The sequence below is a fragment of the Macaca fascicularis genome, chromosome 11, assembly GCF_037993035.2.
Source record: "Macaca fascicularis isolate 582-1 chromosome 11, T2T-MFA8v1.1".
NCBI classification, from domain to species: Eukaryota; Metazoa; Chordata; class Mammalia; order Primates; family Cercopithecidae; genus Macaca; species Macaca fascicularis.
In genome coordinates this window covers 130,345,666-130,359,851 of record NC_088385.1, presented here as the reverse complement: position 1 = coordinate 130,359,851, position 14,186 = coordinate 130,345,666, and the positions used below count along the sequence as shown (strand labels likewise).

General features: G+C 42.1%; 1 protein-coding gene across 32 annotated transcripts in view; it reads left to right on the top strand.

The window, feature by feature from the left end:
* The window catches only part of MPHOSPH9 (M-phase phosphoprotein 9), an 85,977-nt gene that overhangs the window by 1,070 nt on the left and 70,721 nt on the right, over positions 1–14,186 (top strand). For 16 of the 32 annotated variants that reach the window (XM_065525278.2, XM_065525276.2, XM_045366712.3 and 13 more), the window contains 4 exons: positions 1,559–1,820; positions 5,431–5,584; positions 9,552–9,641; positions 10,744–11,258. In XM_065525278.2, coding sequence (XP_065381350.1) covers positions 1,717–1,820; positions 5,431–5,584; positions 9,552–9,641; positions 10,744–11,258 — 863 coding nt within the window. In that variant the 5' untranslated portion in view covers positions 1,559–1,716. The remainder of the gene's footprint in view (positions 1–1,558; positions 1,821–5,430; positions 5,585–9,551; positions 9,642–10,743; positions 11,259–14,186) is intronic. The other 16 variants (XM_074008262.1, XM_074008260.1, XM_045366715.3 and 13 more) reach the window with 4 other exon arrangements.

Here is a 14,186-nt window from a genome sequence, read left to right as displayed (position 1 = left end):
GCCACTGGGGAAAAGTCAATTTAGTTAGGTCCGGTTACCCTTTGCATTCACTCCTGTCCCTGAAGGAAATGGTCCCTGTTTTTGTGTAATGCTTTATAGAAGCAGGACCTAAAAGTGGGAATCTAGCGGAAGCGGAATACTAGACAGTATTCCTGTTGCACTCTCTAAGCTTTTCAGTTTGTGAGCAGCTGAGTTTTTTTTCCCTTTATTTCTCCTTTTTCTTCTTGCCCCCTTGCTCTTTTATAAATGCATGAATTCCCCAGGAAGGAGGCATCTTGTTTGACCTGTTACAGCCAATTTGCCATTGTATATACCCAGCTTCAGTGAAATTTTAGTTGGCCTGGCAAATAATTTTTTTATTTAGTATTTTTATTTTTATTTTTTAGGAGATGGAGTCTTGCTCTGTTGCCCAAGCTGGAATGCAGTGGCAGGATCATAGCTCACTGCAGCCTTGAACTCCTGGGCTCAAGTGATCCTCCCACCTCAGCCTCCAGAGTAGCTGGGACATGCTCCCAGTAGCAGCAGGCAGGCTCCAGTGTGTCCAGCTGGTTTATTTTCTAAGAATAGCTGCACAGAGACAAAAGACCATATATATAGTTCAAAATGTACCTCCACACAATGGGGAAGCTATGGTTGTTAACAGTTTAATTGGCTCTTTTTAAAACAAATATTAAGTAGTTCAGTTCTTCTAGTCTCTGTATAAGTCAACAAACATATATACTTGGTAGAATTTATTAAACAAATGAATAAGGCATGCAAGTATTCCAATTGTTACATAATAGAATTGTATCTAGAACCTTCATTGTAAAGCCTGGCAAAATGGTTTGCACTGTAATCCCCCCTGCTCGGAAGGCTGAGCGCTTGAGGCCAGGAGTTGTAGACCAGCCTGGGCAATGTAGCAAGATGCTGTCTCTAAAAAACAGAACGTTGATTATGAAACATATAAAAATCTGAAATATTACCTGAAAAAGGTGATGCTACTTTTGCAAATAATCCTTGATGTAGATTTTTAATTGAGATACATAATACATAATTCATATACCATAAAATTCAGCCTTTTAAAAGTGTACAATTCAGTGGTTTTTAGTTCACAAGGTTGTCCAGCCATCATCACTAATTCCAGAATTTTTTATCACCCCAAAGGAAACTCCATACCAACTGCACTCACTCACATTCTCTCCTTCCTCCAGCTCCTGGCAGCCATTTGTCTATAAATTTGCCAATTCAAGATATTTCATATCAATGAAATCATATAGTCTGTGGTCTTTTGTGACTGGCTTTTTTTACTTAGCATAGTAGCTTTAGTGTTCATCTGTGTTGTAGCATATGTCTTTTTATGGCTGAATCCTAGCCTGTTCTATGGATATGCTTCATTCGTTTATCCGTTTAGCCACTGATGGACATTTGGGTGGTTTCTACATTTTGATTATTATGAATACTGTTGCTATCCTTAATGGAGATCTGCATGAAAGAAGTTAAGGTTTCCAAAGTTATGTAAAAGCAGTTGCTAGGTTTAGTGGCTTTTTATAGTAGTTTCTTTTCCCCCATTCATTTTCAGACTCTCTTGGAAGTTTAGGATATTTCACAGTTCTGAATGTTAGCCACTGAAAATGCCAGTAGACGATGAAGCCTCTGAAGATGACACGGATTCACTTTCCTCAAACAGTCCAAGAACCTTTATTTTCAAATAAGAGAATATAACAATTTCTTTACACTATGGAAGAGTTTGACTTGGTGAAAACCTTACACAAAACTTCATCTTCTGTAGAATCTGATAAAAATTCTCTGCATTCTCTTGGACTGAACTTAAATACTGATAGGTAAGAATGGGATTTTAGAAAATGTAACAAATCAGAATAACCTTATTTGCATACATTTACCAGTTTATCCAAATAGTGTCAGAGTTACTGATTTGAATTATTATTATTATTTTTTAACCTATCAAGAATGTTCAGGGAGGCTGGGCGCGGTAACTCATGCCTGTAATCCCAGCACCTTGGGAGGCTGAGGCGGGTGGATCACCTGAGACCAGGAGTTGGAGACGAGCCTGGCTAACATGGTGAAACCTGGTCTCTACTAAAAATACAAAAATTAGCCAGGTGTGGTGGCGTGTGCCTGTAGTTCCAGCTACTCGGGAGGCTGAGGCAGGAGAATTGCTGGAACCTGGGAGGCAGAGGTTGCAATGAGCCAAGATTGCACCACTGCACTCCAACCTGGGCAACAGAGCAAGACTCCGTCTTAAAAACAAACAAACAAAAAAGAGGCTAGGCGCAGTGGCTCACGCCTGTAGTCCCAGCACTTTGGGAGGCCAAGGTGGGCGGGTCACAAGGTCAGGAGATCGAGACCATCCTGGCTAACATGGTGAAACCCCATCTCTACTAAAAATACAAAAAAAAAAAAAAAAATTAGCTGGGCGTGGTGGTGGGAGCCTGTAGTCCCAGCTACTCGGCAGGCTGAGGCAGGAGGATGGCGTGATCCTGGGAGGCGGAGCTTGCAGTGAACTGAGATGGCACCACTGCACTCCAGCCTGGGCAACAGAGTGAGACTCCATCTCAAAAAAAAAAAAAAGAAAAAAAGAAAGTTCAAGGACAGTTGTTTAAGTCAGGAGTAGGTTTAGTATTTTCATGTTTTTCATTTCTCCCAGAGATACGTACTTTTGCATGGAAAGCATTCTGAAAAAGAACTTGTTTTGCATGTTTTACTTTCCTTTACACTTTTTTGTTTGTTTTTGTAAATTACAAGCATATCTTTAACATTTAGTTGCCTAAATATTATTTCTACATTTTTAAATAATTGGGACAAATGATGTTTTATGTTGCAGAAATACTTCACCAATGTGGGAAGCAGCAATTAAAGTTGAGTATTAGGAAGTTAAGACAAAACCAGACTCTAAGTAGACAAAATAGTGGACTAAATAGATGTTATCAAAGTGTGTTTTATGCATTTTATTTATTTTTTTAAAATGCATTTTATTTTTTTTTAATTTTTTTTTGAGACAGAGTCTCGCTCTGTTGCCCAGGCTGGAGTGCAGTGGCTCTATCTCGGCTCGCTGCAAGCTCCGCCTCCCGGGTTCATGCCATTCTCCTGCCTCAGCCTCCCGAGTAGCTGGGACTACAGGCGCCCGCCACCTTGCCTGGCTAATTTTTTGTATTTTTAGTAGAGACGGGGTTTCACTGTGTTGGCCAGGATGGTCTCGATCTCCTGACCTCGTGATCCGCCCGTCTCGGCCTCCCAAAGTGCTGGGATTACTGGCTTGAGCCACCGTGCCTGGCGCATTTTATTTTTAAGCTATCCTATGATTGGTTTGTTTTTATTTTTTAATGGTCTTAACACAGATCATGGTTAGTTTGTTTTTCATCAGCCTGTTTACTTTCAATTTACACATAGTCTGACAAGCTTGGTTATTGGGTTTCTAAATTTATAGTAGTGTAGAAACAGCAAAGAGGCAAGGACTGTAAGAGAGGAGAGCATCTATAAACAGCATGTAGAAGAAAGGAAAACAGCGGTTTTGGGGCCTTACTGGTAAAGGGGCAAGGAACTTTAAACACAGTAGGTCTTGAAGAAATTGTGTATTATAATTATAAATAAATACATTACTTAAAAAATTGTTAATTCTCTGCCCTTTTCAGGAGGAATTTAAGGCCGCTTACATGGGTATATAAAACAATGGGGATGGGGAGTTGTAAAAAACAAACAGAGGAATATGTGAAGTAAAACGAGAAAGTTTTTTTTTTTTTTTTTTTTTTTTTGAGACGGAGTCTGGCTCTGTCGCCCAGGCTGGAGTGCAGTGGCTGGATCTCAGCTCACTGCAAGCTCCGCCTCCCGGGTTTGCGCCATTCTCCTGCCTCAGCCTCCCGAGTAAGCTGGGACTACAGGCGCCCGCCACCTCGCCCGGCTATTTTTTTGTATTTTTTAGTAGAGACGGGGTTTCACTGTGTTAGCCAGGATGGTCTCGATCTCCTGACCTCGTGTTCCGCCCGTCTCGGCCTCCCAAAGTGCTGGGATTACAGGCTTGAGCCACCGCGCCCGGCCGAGAAAGTACATTTTAAAAGGCACGGGGAATAGTCCTACAGTAATCTATATGCACTTGCTGAAAGTTGGCCTCGCATTTTGGTTCTTGCATTACTTGGTGGTCCCTTTGAAGTACACTTCTAGAAGAAATTCCTGTGAGAACGGTGTTTGATTTGGGTGGAGGAAGCTGTGCCTTGCTAGTGAAAATTAGGCAATTAAACTTGTCTCCCTTTTCATTGTGACTGGCAGGTAAATTGGCCACATTTAAACTCGATTATTACAGCTATGTAAAACCCTTTACTGATAACATATGTTCTTCCCTTTAAATTTTTTTTTTTTTTTTTTTGAGACGGGAGTCTTGCTCTGTCGCTAGGCTGGAGTGCAGTGGCACGATCTCAGCTCACTGCAGTCTGCGCCTCCTGGGTTCAAGGGATTCCCCTGCCTCAGCCTCCTGATTACTGGGACTGCAGGCGTGCACCACCACACCCGGCTAATTTTTTGTATTTTAGTAGAGATGGGGTTTCACCATGTTGGCCAGGATGGTCTCGATTTCCTGAGCTTGTGATCCGCCCACCTCGGCCTCCCAAACTGCTGGGATTACAGGCGTGAGCCACTGCGCCTGGCCTCCTTTGAATTTTTAGTAATATTTTCACTGGTCCTAACTATTATTTTACTGTTATTTTTATTTATTTATTTTTAAAACAAATTCTTTGTGAAAGAAAGGAGGATATCAAGCAGTAAATAAATGAAAATGATCTTTTTGTGACTAGATTTTAAGTACATTTTAATGACCTGAAATATATTGTGTGTTTATAAAACAAATCCAAAATAACTTACTTGAAGTTTGGAAAAGCAGTACTCCTGGAAAGAATCAGTGCTGTTTTACACACTGAGTAGGCTAAGTAAGTCCTGAATACTTGCTGCTAATTTGCTTGGCACAACTTTTATTCAGAGATAGTGCCGAGATAGGCATCAGCTTATCATACCAAATTATGGGTATCCAGTGAACAAGATTTGACTGTCATTTGGGGCAGTGGAGAAAGAATCCCCACTGCACAATGAAGGGCTGTTCTTAAAGTTGGGGGAAATAATCCTCTGGAATAGGGGAGATCAGAGAAGCTGGAAATTAATCTTATTGTTTAGCACAGACTTTTTTTATTTTCTGCTGATCCTTTGGAGTGTTCTCTCACTTCTGGAGAAGGTCTTTCTGTTGTGTTCTTAAAAAGAATACAGTGCGGTCTTTTTACTGCCCTTTTCCTTTTGTGAACCAACTTGTGATCAGATTTTCAACAAATGAGGTGCCATTAGAAGGATTAAATATCAGTGGTTTTGTACTGCTCTGCTAAATCTTGAACTGCTGAATTATTCAACACTTTGATAGAGTGAAGAAAACCATTTGAATTATTTATGTTTCAACAGAAGTAGTCCCCACCTTAGTACAAATGGGGTATCCTCTTTCTCAGGGAAGACCAGACCATCTGTAATTCAAGGTACAGTTGAAGTCCTAACTTCTTTAATGCAAGAGCTACAAAACAGTGGAAAGACTGATTCGGAACTTTGGAAAAGCTGTGAGGTATCTAATTTTGTTTTATTTTTGTAATTTTAAGATAATTATATTAAAACATACCTCTACTAAACTCTAAATTATTAGAAATTTATGTCCTGAAGAGCATGACACTTTTAAGTTAATGCTAAAGTGGTCAAGTATATTAATTTAGGAATGATATTGAATGAGTGGGAAAAAGGTGATCAAAAGTATTTTTTAACAATATATTACTGATTAGACATTCTAATTTGTATATTAAATATGAACTAAAACATTGTCTTCATTCAGAGACCTGAGAATCCCAAAATTATTAAAATTGTTACTAATTGTAATGTTGTCAGTAACTTATATGGAATTGTCATCATTTTAAAAAACCTAAATCCACTTTGAAATATTTTCAATGTTCTAATTATAAATTGAAGCTTCTATTTAGTACCTTACCATATTCAGCTGTGATACATTCCATTATATTGTTTTCAGATCAGTGGTTCTTTCTTTGGCTCATAGGTTAAACTGTGATATAAAAATGTGACAGTTAAAAGAATACTTACATGGCCGAGCACAGTGGCTCACGCCTATAATCCTTTCACTTTAGGCGGCCAAGGTGGGAGGTTTGGTTGAGGCCAGGAGTTTGAGACTAGCCTGGGCAAGATAGCAAGACCCTGTCTCTGCAAATATAAATACATACATAAATTAGCTGGGCATGGTGGCATGGGATCTGTAGTTGTAGCTACTTGGGAGGCTGATGTGGGAGGATCACTTGAACCCAGGAGGTCAGGGTTGCAGTGAGCTATGATCACAGCACTACACTGCAGCCTAGGTGACAGACTGAGACCCTGTCTCTCTCTATATATAAAAATAGAGAACCTGTAATCCCAGCACTTAAGGAGGCGGAGGTAGATAGCTTGAGCCCAGGAGTTTGTGACCTGCTTGGGCAACATAACTAGACCCCCTCAGTAAAAAAAAAAACACAAAAAACCTTACATATAAATTTTGTTTCATAGAATAATGCTCAAGATAGACTTTCTTAAGGCTGAATTTGATAGTTTTTAATAGAAATGTATAAACCATTATTAATTCTTAGAAAGCACTAGATCTTATTTTAAACGTTAATTATACTTTTAAAAGCATAATTTGTGTTATTTTTTAGCAAGTAGAGTAAGCGAAATGAAAGATTACCTGGTTTAAGAATTCAATAGCAGCAACTGCTAAGTATAATTATTTATATCCATTATCCATAATTATTGGAATTATAAGAAAGTATTACTATATGCTTAAAAAAATTGAGTTTTCAGTTTTTATACTTTATGCTTGTTTGCATATAATAATCAGTATGTACTAATGTGAAAGACCTTTAAAAATGCCCATACAAATGCAATTAAAAATGGAATGTTTTATTAAATATATTAAATGTTTCCCCTAATGTATCTACTCATTAGCTTTTTGTTTGTTTGTTTTTGAGACAGTCTCGCTCTGTTGCCCAGGCTGGAGTGCCATGGTGCGATCTTGGCTCATAGCAACCACTGTCTCCCAGGTTCAAGTGATTCTCCTGCCTCAGTCTCTCGAGTAGCCGAGATCACAGGCGAGTGCCACCATGCCCACCTAATTTTTATATTTTTAGTAGAGAAGGGGTTTTGCCATGTTGGCCAGGCTGGTCTCGAACTCCTGACCTGAGGTAATCTTCCTACCTTGGCTTCCCAAAGTGCTGGGATTACAGGCATAAGCCACCATGGCTGGCCCTCATTAGCTTTTGATACCTGAATTAACATGCTTTAGGACAAAGGAGGCATTGCCATAATGTAGTTTAACTTCTGGAAAATTTGTGTTTAACTAGAAATTGTTACTTTTAACAATTTGAAATCAACATTTTTTTTTGACATCAGCATCTTAAGTCAGAATCAGAATATATTCCCCTCCATACTTCTCCCCTCCCTTCCCTCCCATCTCCCTCCTCCTTCCTTCCCTCCCTCCTTTCCTCCCTTCTCTTTGTTTCTTTTTCTCCTCTTTCATTCTCTCTCTTTTTTATTTTTTTAAATAGGGTCTCACTCTGTCACCCAGGCTGGAGTGCAGTGGCACAACCTCTGTTCACTGCATCTTCAACCTCTTGGGCTCAAGCCATCCTCCCACGTCAGCCTCCCAAGTAGCTGGGACTACAGGTGCATACCACCATGCCCAGCTAATTTTTGTATTTTTTGTTGAGACAAGGTTTTGCTATGTTGCCCAGGTTAGTCTTGAACTCGTGAACTCAAATGATCCACCCACCTTGGCCTCCCAAAGTGCTGGAATTACAGGCATGAGTCACTGTGCCCAGCCTCTGAGCTCTCTTTTTATAACAGCTTTCAAAATAACATCAATTTATATTATTCTAAAGTGAAATTCATAGGTAAAATAACCCACCTGTACCCACTTTAAAAAATCAATAACATGTATTTGGATATATCCATGTGAGGCACATGTTCATTAGAAGACATAATGAAGTAGTCATGTTTACCTGTATGTAGACTCACTGTGAATTCAGCAGCTGAACACAGATCGATGTAGCTATGGTGTGTTGATGATCCAGGTATTGTATACAGCACCTCCACTGGTAACATGCTTTTCTGAAAGGGTGACGAACTTCTCATGAGATTTTGAAACAAGTTTGTTTTGATGTTATGAATAATGTGCAAAATATTTATTGTTTTGTAATATAAAATGGACACAGGACAATTCTTCGTCGTGGGGGACTGCCCTATGATCTGCATGCCTGGACCCTGCCCACTAAATGCCAGTGATGTCCCCCCAGCTTTGTCATGACTGTGACCTTACAGATTTCCAACATGGAGTTGCTTCCCCATTGAGATCACTGCATCATATTTAAATTTAAAACTTAGGCCTGTAATCCCAGCACTTCAGGAGACTGAGGCAGATGGATCAGTTGAGGTCAGGAGTTCGAGAACAGCCTGGCCAACATGGTAAAACCGTGTCTCTACTAAAAAAAATAAAAATTAGCCAAACATGGTGACACATGCCTGTCATCTCAGCTACTTGGGAGGCTGAGGCACGAGAATTGCTTGAACTCGGGAGGCGGAGGTTGCAGTGAGCCCAGATCATGCCACTGCGCTCCAGCTTGGGCGAGAGAGCGAGAGACCCCGTCTCAAAAAATAAATAAATAAAACTTAATCCTCTTAGCCACCTATGAGATGTTGTTATTCCCATTTTATAAAGTAGGAAACTGAGGTACAAATAAATTTTTCCAGGACCCCACAAGTTTTTAGTGGAGAGCTTGGAGTTAGAGTGGGGCAGGGGTAGGAGACAGAGTTCACAAAGTGAACAATTAGGAGACTTTCTGATGTGGCAAATGCTATGAAGGAAATACATAGGATGATAAGAAAGAAAGGAACTGTTAGGATGGTTTGAGAAGATGACAGTTAGGCTGAAATTGCAGGGTGGGAAGACAGCAGTCAGGGTGGGAAGACAGCAGTCAGGGTGGGAAGACAGCAGTCAGGATGGGAAGACAGCAGCCATGGTGAGAGCTGAGCAAGAGCTTGCCAGGTGGCGGGCACAGCAGGTGCTCAGCTGTGAGGTGGGAGACAATTGTGGCACGCTCAAGAACAGGTGTGCAGCCAGCAAGGGACAGAGGGCTGGGATGAAGTGGGGAGGTGCGCAGGAGCCAGACAGTGCAGAGCCATCTAAGGAGAGCTTAGGAGTGGAAAGATGCTGAAAGGCTTTACACAGGCAGGTAGTTTTCATAGCCACTTCCTGCTGTTGTGTATTGCTGCATATGGTCTGTGGCTGAAAGTCTCCCAGCCTTGAGGCTGAATGTAGCCTTCTGTAGAACTCCCTGCTCCCTTGGTGTGACGTGCTGGCATACTCCAGCTATGAGAGTGCTGATGGCTCTTGGGATTCGGGATGGATCATGACCTAAAAAGTGCTCTTTTACACTGGAGGAATTGTTCTGTGAAATATTAAGTCAAAAAATTATTTTTAACTAACATATTTTATAATTTAATAGACCAGGTGGTTACAGCTATTCAATTTGGTGGAAAAACAATGCCAAGAACAGATAGTTGCCCAGCAGGAGCAGTTCCACAACCAAATTCAAGTAAGTTGTCATTTACATTGATTCCTTTTTTATATACATATACATATACATACACAACACATATAGAAATGGAGTCTCACTCTTGTCGCCCAGGTTGGAGTGCAGTGGCATGATCTCAGCTTGCTACAACCTCTGCCTCCTGGGTTCAAGCCATTCTCCTGCCTCAGCGTCCCGAGTAGGTGAGATTACAGGCACCCGCCAACACGCCTGGCTAATTTTGCTATTTTTAGTAGAGACGGGGTTTTGCCATGTTCGCCAGGCTGCTCTCGAACTCCTGACCTCAGGTAATCCACCCGCCTCGGCCTCCTGCCTGGCACTTTTTAAATTTTATTTTTATTTATTTTTTTTGAGATGAAGTCTCACTCTGTTGCCCAGGCTGGAGTGCAATGGCACGGTCTTGGCTCACTGCAACCTCCACCTCCCAGGTTCAAGCAATTCTCTTGCCCCAGCCTCCTGAGTAGCTGGGAATACAGGTGTGTGCCACCATAACTGGCTAATTTTTGTATTTTTATTAGAGACAGGGTTTCATCATGTTGGCCAGGCTGATCTTGAACTCCTGACCTTGTGATCTGCCTGCCTCGGCCTCCCAAAGTGCTGGGATTACAGGCATGAGCCACCACGCCCAGCGTCCTTTTTTATATTTGTAAGAAAAAACAATATGTTATATCAATTTTTTTTTTTGAGACAAGGTCTCACTCTGTCACCCAGGCTGGCGTGCAGTGACACGATTTTAGCTGACTGCAACCTCTACCTCCTGGATTCAAGAAATTCTCCTGCCTCAGTCTCCTGAGTAGCTGGAATTACAGATGTGCACCACCATGTCTGGCTAATTTTTAGTAGAGTCAGAGTTTCACCATGTTGGCCAGGCTGGTCTTGAGCTCCTGACCTTGTGATCTGCCCACCTCGCCCTCCCAAAGTGTTGGGATTGCAGGCGTGAGCCACCGTGCCTGGCCACCAGCCTCAATTTTGTTTATAAACTAAAGATAAAGCATCACATTTTTTTAGAATGATATTTCATCATATTTTGAAACATTCTTGTAACAGTCATAAAAATATGATGTTTAATATACTTTCTTACCCAAATCTAACTTTTTATTTCCAGCATATACAGGAGGAGATAAAAAATTTAGTCAAATTACAGACTAGTAGTGCTTCCTGTGAAGGAAATTCTTCAAACAAACAAGTATCTTCGGAAAGTCAAATGGGTTTTTTTTCTGAAAGCAGTGAGAGAAATGAATCTGTTATCCATTATCCTGAATCCACAGAACCTGAAATACAGCAAGAAATGTCCACGTCACAACCAGACTGCAATGTGGATAGTAGCTCAGTAAGCAGTGGATATGGCACCTTTTGTATCTCAGATTTAAATCCGTACAAATCTAAAGACCCTAAGGAGTTCATGGAGCACGTAGATGTTCCCAAAGGACAGTATGTAGCACCTGCGGTGCCAGCCGATTCACTTGTAGATGGTGTGAAAAATGAGAGTTTTTATATACAGACTCCTGAAGAGTGCTGTGCGTCTTTAAAGGAAGATGTATCCATTTTTCCTGGTGAATTTGAACATAATTTTCTTGGTGAAAATAAGGTTTCTGAAGTATACAGTGGGAAAACAAATAGGTAAGTAGAATTTCCATCATTCGAAGGGAGTTTATTACATTTAGAATCTAGTAAATAAAGTTCCTTTTAATGGACTATAATAGAATGGGATGTATTTGAACATTTATCAGTTTGTTGCCTGTAGAAAATTGAAATAAACAAATCACACCACACTATATTCTTTTTTTTTTTTTTTTTTTTTTTTTGAGACGCAGTCTCGCTCTGTTGCCCAGGCTGGAGTGCAGTGGCCGGATCTCAGCTCACTGCAAGCTCTGCCTCCCGGGTTTACGCCATTCTCCTGCCTCACCCTCCCGAGTAGCTGGGACTACAGGCGCCTGCCACCTCGCCTGGCTCATTTTTGTATTTTTTAGTAGAGACGGGGTTTCACTGTGCTAGCCAGGATGGTCTCGATCTCCTGACCTCGTGATCCGCCCGTCTCAGCCTCCCAAAGTGCTGGGATTACAGGCTTGAGCCACCGCGCCTGGCCCACACCACACTAGATTCTAATGACACTGACTTTCTTCCCATCTGTAATGTTGTAAGACTGCTAAACTCTTGAGGTCGGAAACTTTGCCAGAAAATAGAAAAGATATTTTTAGCAGACAGGACTGTATCAATAGTGGAAGTTTGTCACACATGTTCATGTAATTTGAATAATTTTTTTTTTTTTAAAGGTGGGGGTCTTACTTTGTTGTCCAAGCTGGTGTGCAGTGGTGCAATTATAGCTCACTGCAGCCTAGAATTCCTGGGCTCAAGTGATCCTCCTGAGTAGCTAGGACTATGAGTGCATGCTATGTTATCATGTCTAGCTGAAACTGAAAATTATATACGGGGTTACCCAATTTTATGGTTTTTTTTTTTTTTTTTTTTTTTGAGATGGAGTCTTGCTCTGTCTCCCAGGCTGGAGTGTAGTGGCGCAATCTCAACTCACTGCAACCTCTGCCTCCCTTGTTCAAGTGATACTCCTGCCTTAAGCCTCCTGAGTAGCTGGGACTACAGGTGCGGGCCACCACACCTGCTAGTTTTTGTATTTTTAGTAGAGACATAGTTCCACTATGTTGGGCAGGCTGGTCTGTGTCCTGACCTCAGGTGATCTGCCCACCTCGGCCTCCCAAAGTGCTGGGATTACGGTGTAAGCCACTGCACCTGGCCCCAGTTTTATGTTTTTTTATTTTATTTTTTCTAGTCTGTATCCTGCTGAATGTTTTTGTTTGTTTCTTTTGTTTTGTTTTTATTTATTTATTTTTTAAGACGGAGTCTCTGCCGGGCGCGGTGGCTCACGCCTGTAATCCCAGCACTTTGGAAGGCCGAGGCGGGCGGATCACAAGGTCAGGAGATCGAGACCATGGTGAAACCCCGTCTCTACTAAAAATAGAAAAAATTAGCCGGGCGCAGGGGCGGGCGCCTGTAGTCCCAGCTACTCGGGAGGCTGAGGCCGGAGAATGGCGTGAACCCAGGAGGCGGAGCTTGTAGTGAGCCGAGATTGCGCCACTGCACTCCAGCCTGGGCGACAGAGCGAGACTCCGTCTCAAAAAAAAAAAAAAAAAAGACGGAGTCTCACTTTGTCACTCAGGCTGGAGTGCAGTGGTACGATTGTAGCTCACTGCAACCTCTACCTCCTAGGTTCGTGTGATTTTCCTGCCTCAGCCTCCTGAGTAGCTGGGACTACAGGCATATACCACCACGTCCAGCTAATTTTTGTATTTTTAGTAGAGACCGGGTTTTCCCGTGTTGGCCAGGCTGGTCTCGAACTCCTGACCTCAAGTGATCTGCCCACCTTGGCCTCCCAAAGTGCTGGGATTATAGGTGTGAACCACTGTGCCCGACCTGAATTTTTTTATGTATAAGAAGAATTTTTATAAATTTAGTGACATTTCATGACAAAGGAGGCTTTTTTTTTTTTTTTTTTTTTTTTTTGAGACGGAGTCTCACTCTGTCCCCCTTGCTGGAGTGCAGTGGCCGGATCTCAGCTCACTGCAAGCTCCGCCTCCTGGGTTCAGGCCATTCTCCTGCCTCAGCCTCCCGAGTAGCTGGGACTACAGGCACCTGCCACCTCGCCCGGCTAGTTTTTTTGTATTTTTTAGTAGAGACGGGGTTTCACTGTGTTAGCCAGGATGGTCTCGATCTCCTGACCTCGTGATCCGTCTGCCTGGGCCTCCCAAAGTGCTGGGATTACAGGCTTGAGCCACCGCGCCCGGCAACAAAGGAGGCTTTTTGGTAAACTGGCTGAATGTTTGTAAAACAATCCTTAAAACTTTCATAATTTATCCCAAATTTTTAGTTTCATATCCCTGAATTGTGTCATCTAAAGCAACACAAATCTTATGTATGTTCAAGTATAATGATTGGTTTATGCCAACAAATACACTTTCATTGTAGAGATACATTTAGCACTTGGAAAGGCAAATGTGGTGGTTTTTGTTCTAGTCTATGGCTACAGACTTTGTGTATTATTATTTTTTTTTTCCTTTTTTTTTTGAGACGGAGTCTCGCTCTGCCACCCAGGCTGGAGTGCAGTGGCCGGATCTCAGCTGACTGCAAGCTCTGCCTCCTGAGTTTATGCCATTCTCCTGCCTCAGCCTCCCAAGTAGGTGGGACTACAGGCGCCCGCCACCACGCCGGGCTAGTTTTTTGTATTTTTTAGTAGAGATGGGGTTTCACCGTGTTAGCCAGGATGGTCTCGATCTCCTGACCTCGTGATCCGCCCGTCTCGGCCTCCCAAAGTGCTGGGATTACAGGCTTGAGCCACCGCGCCCAGCCGACTTTGTGTATTATTAGTCACTGTTAGTATTTTTTTTTTTTTTGAGACGGAGTCTCACTCTGTTGCCCAGGCTGGAGTACAGTGGTGTGATCTCAGCTCACTGCAAGCTCTGCCTCCCGGGTTCACGCCATTCTCCTGCCTCAGCCTCCTGAGTAGCTTTTAGTAGAGACGGGGTTTCACCGTGTTAG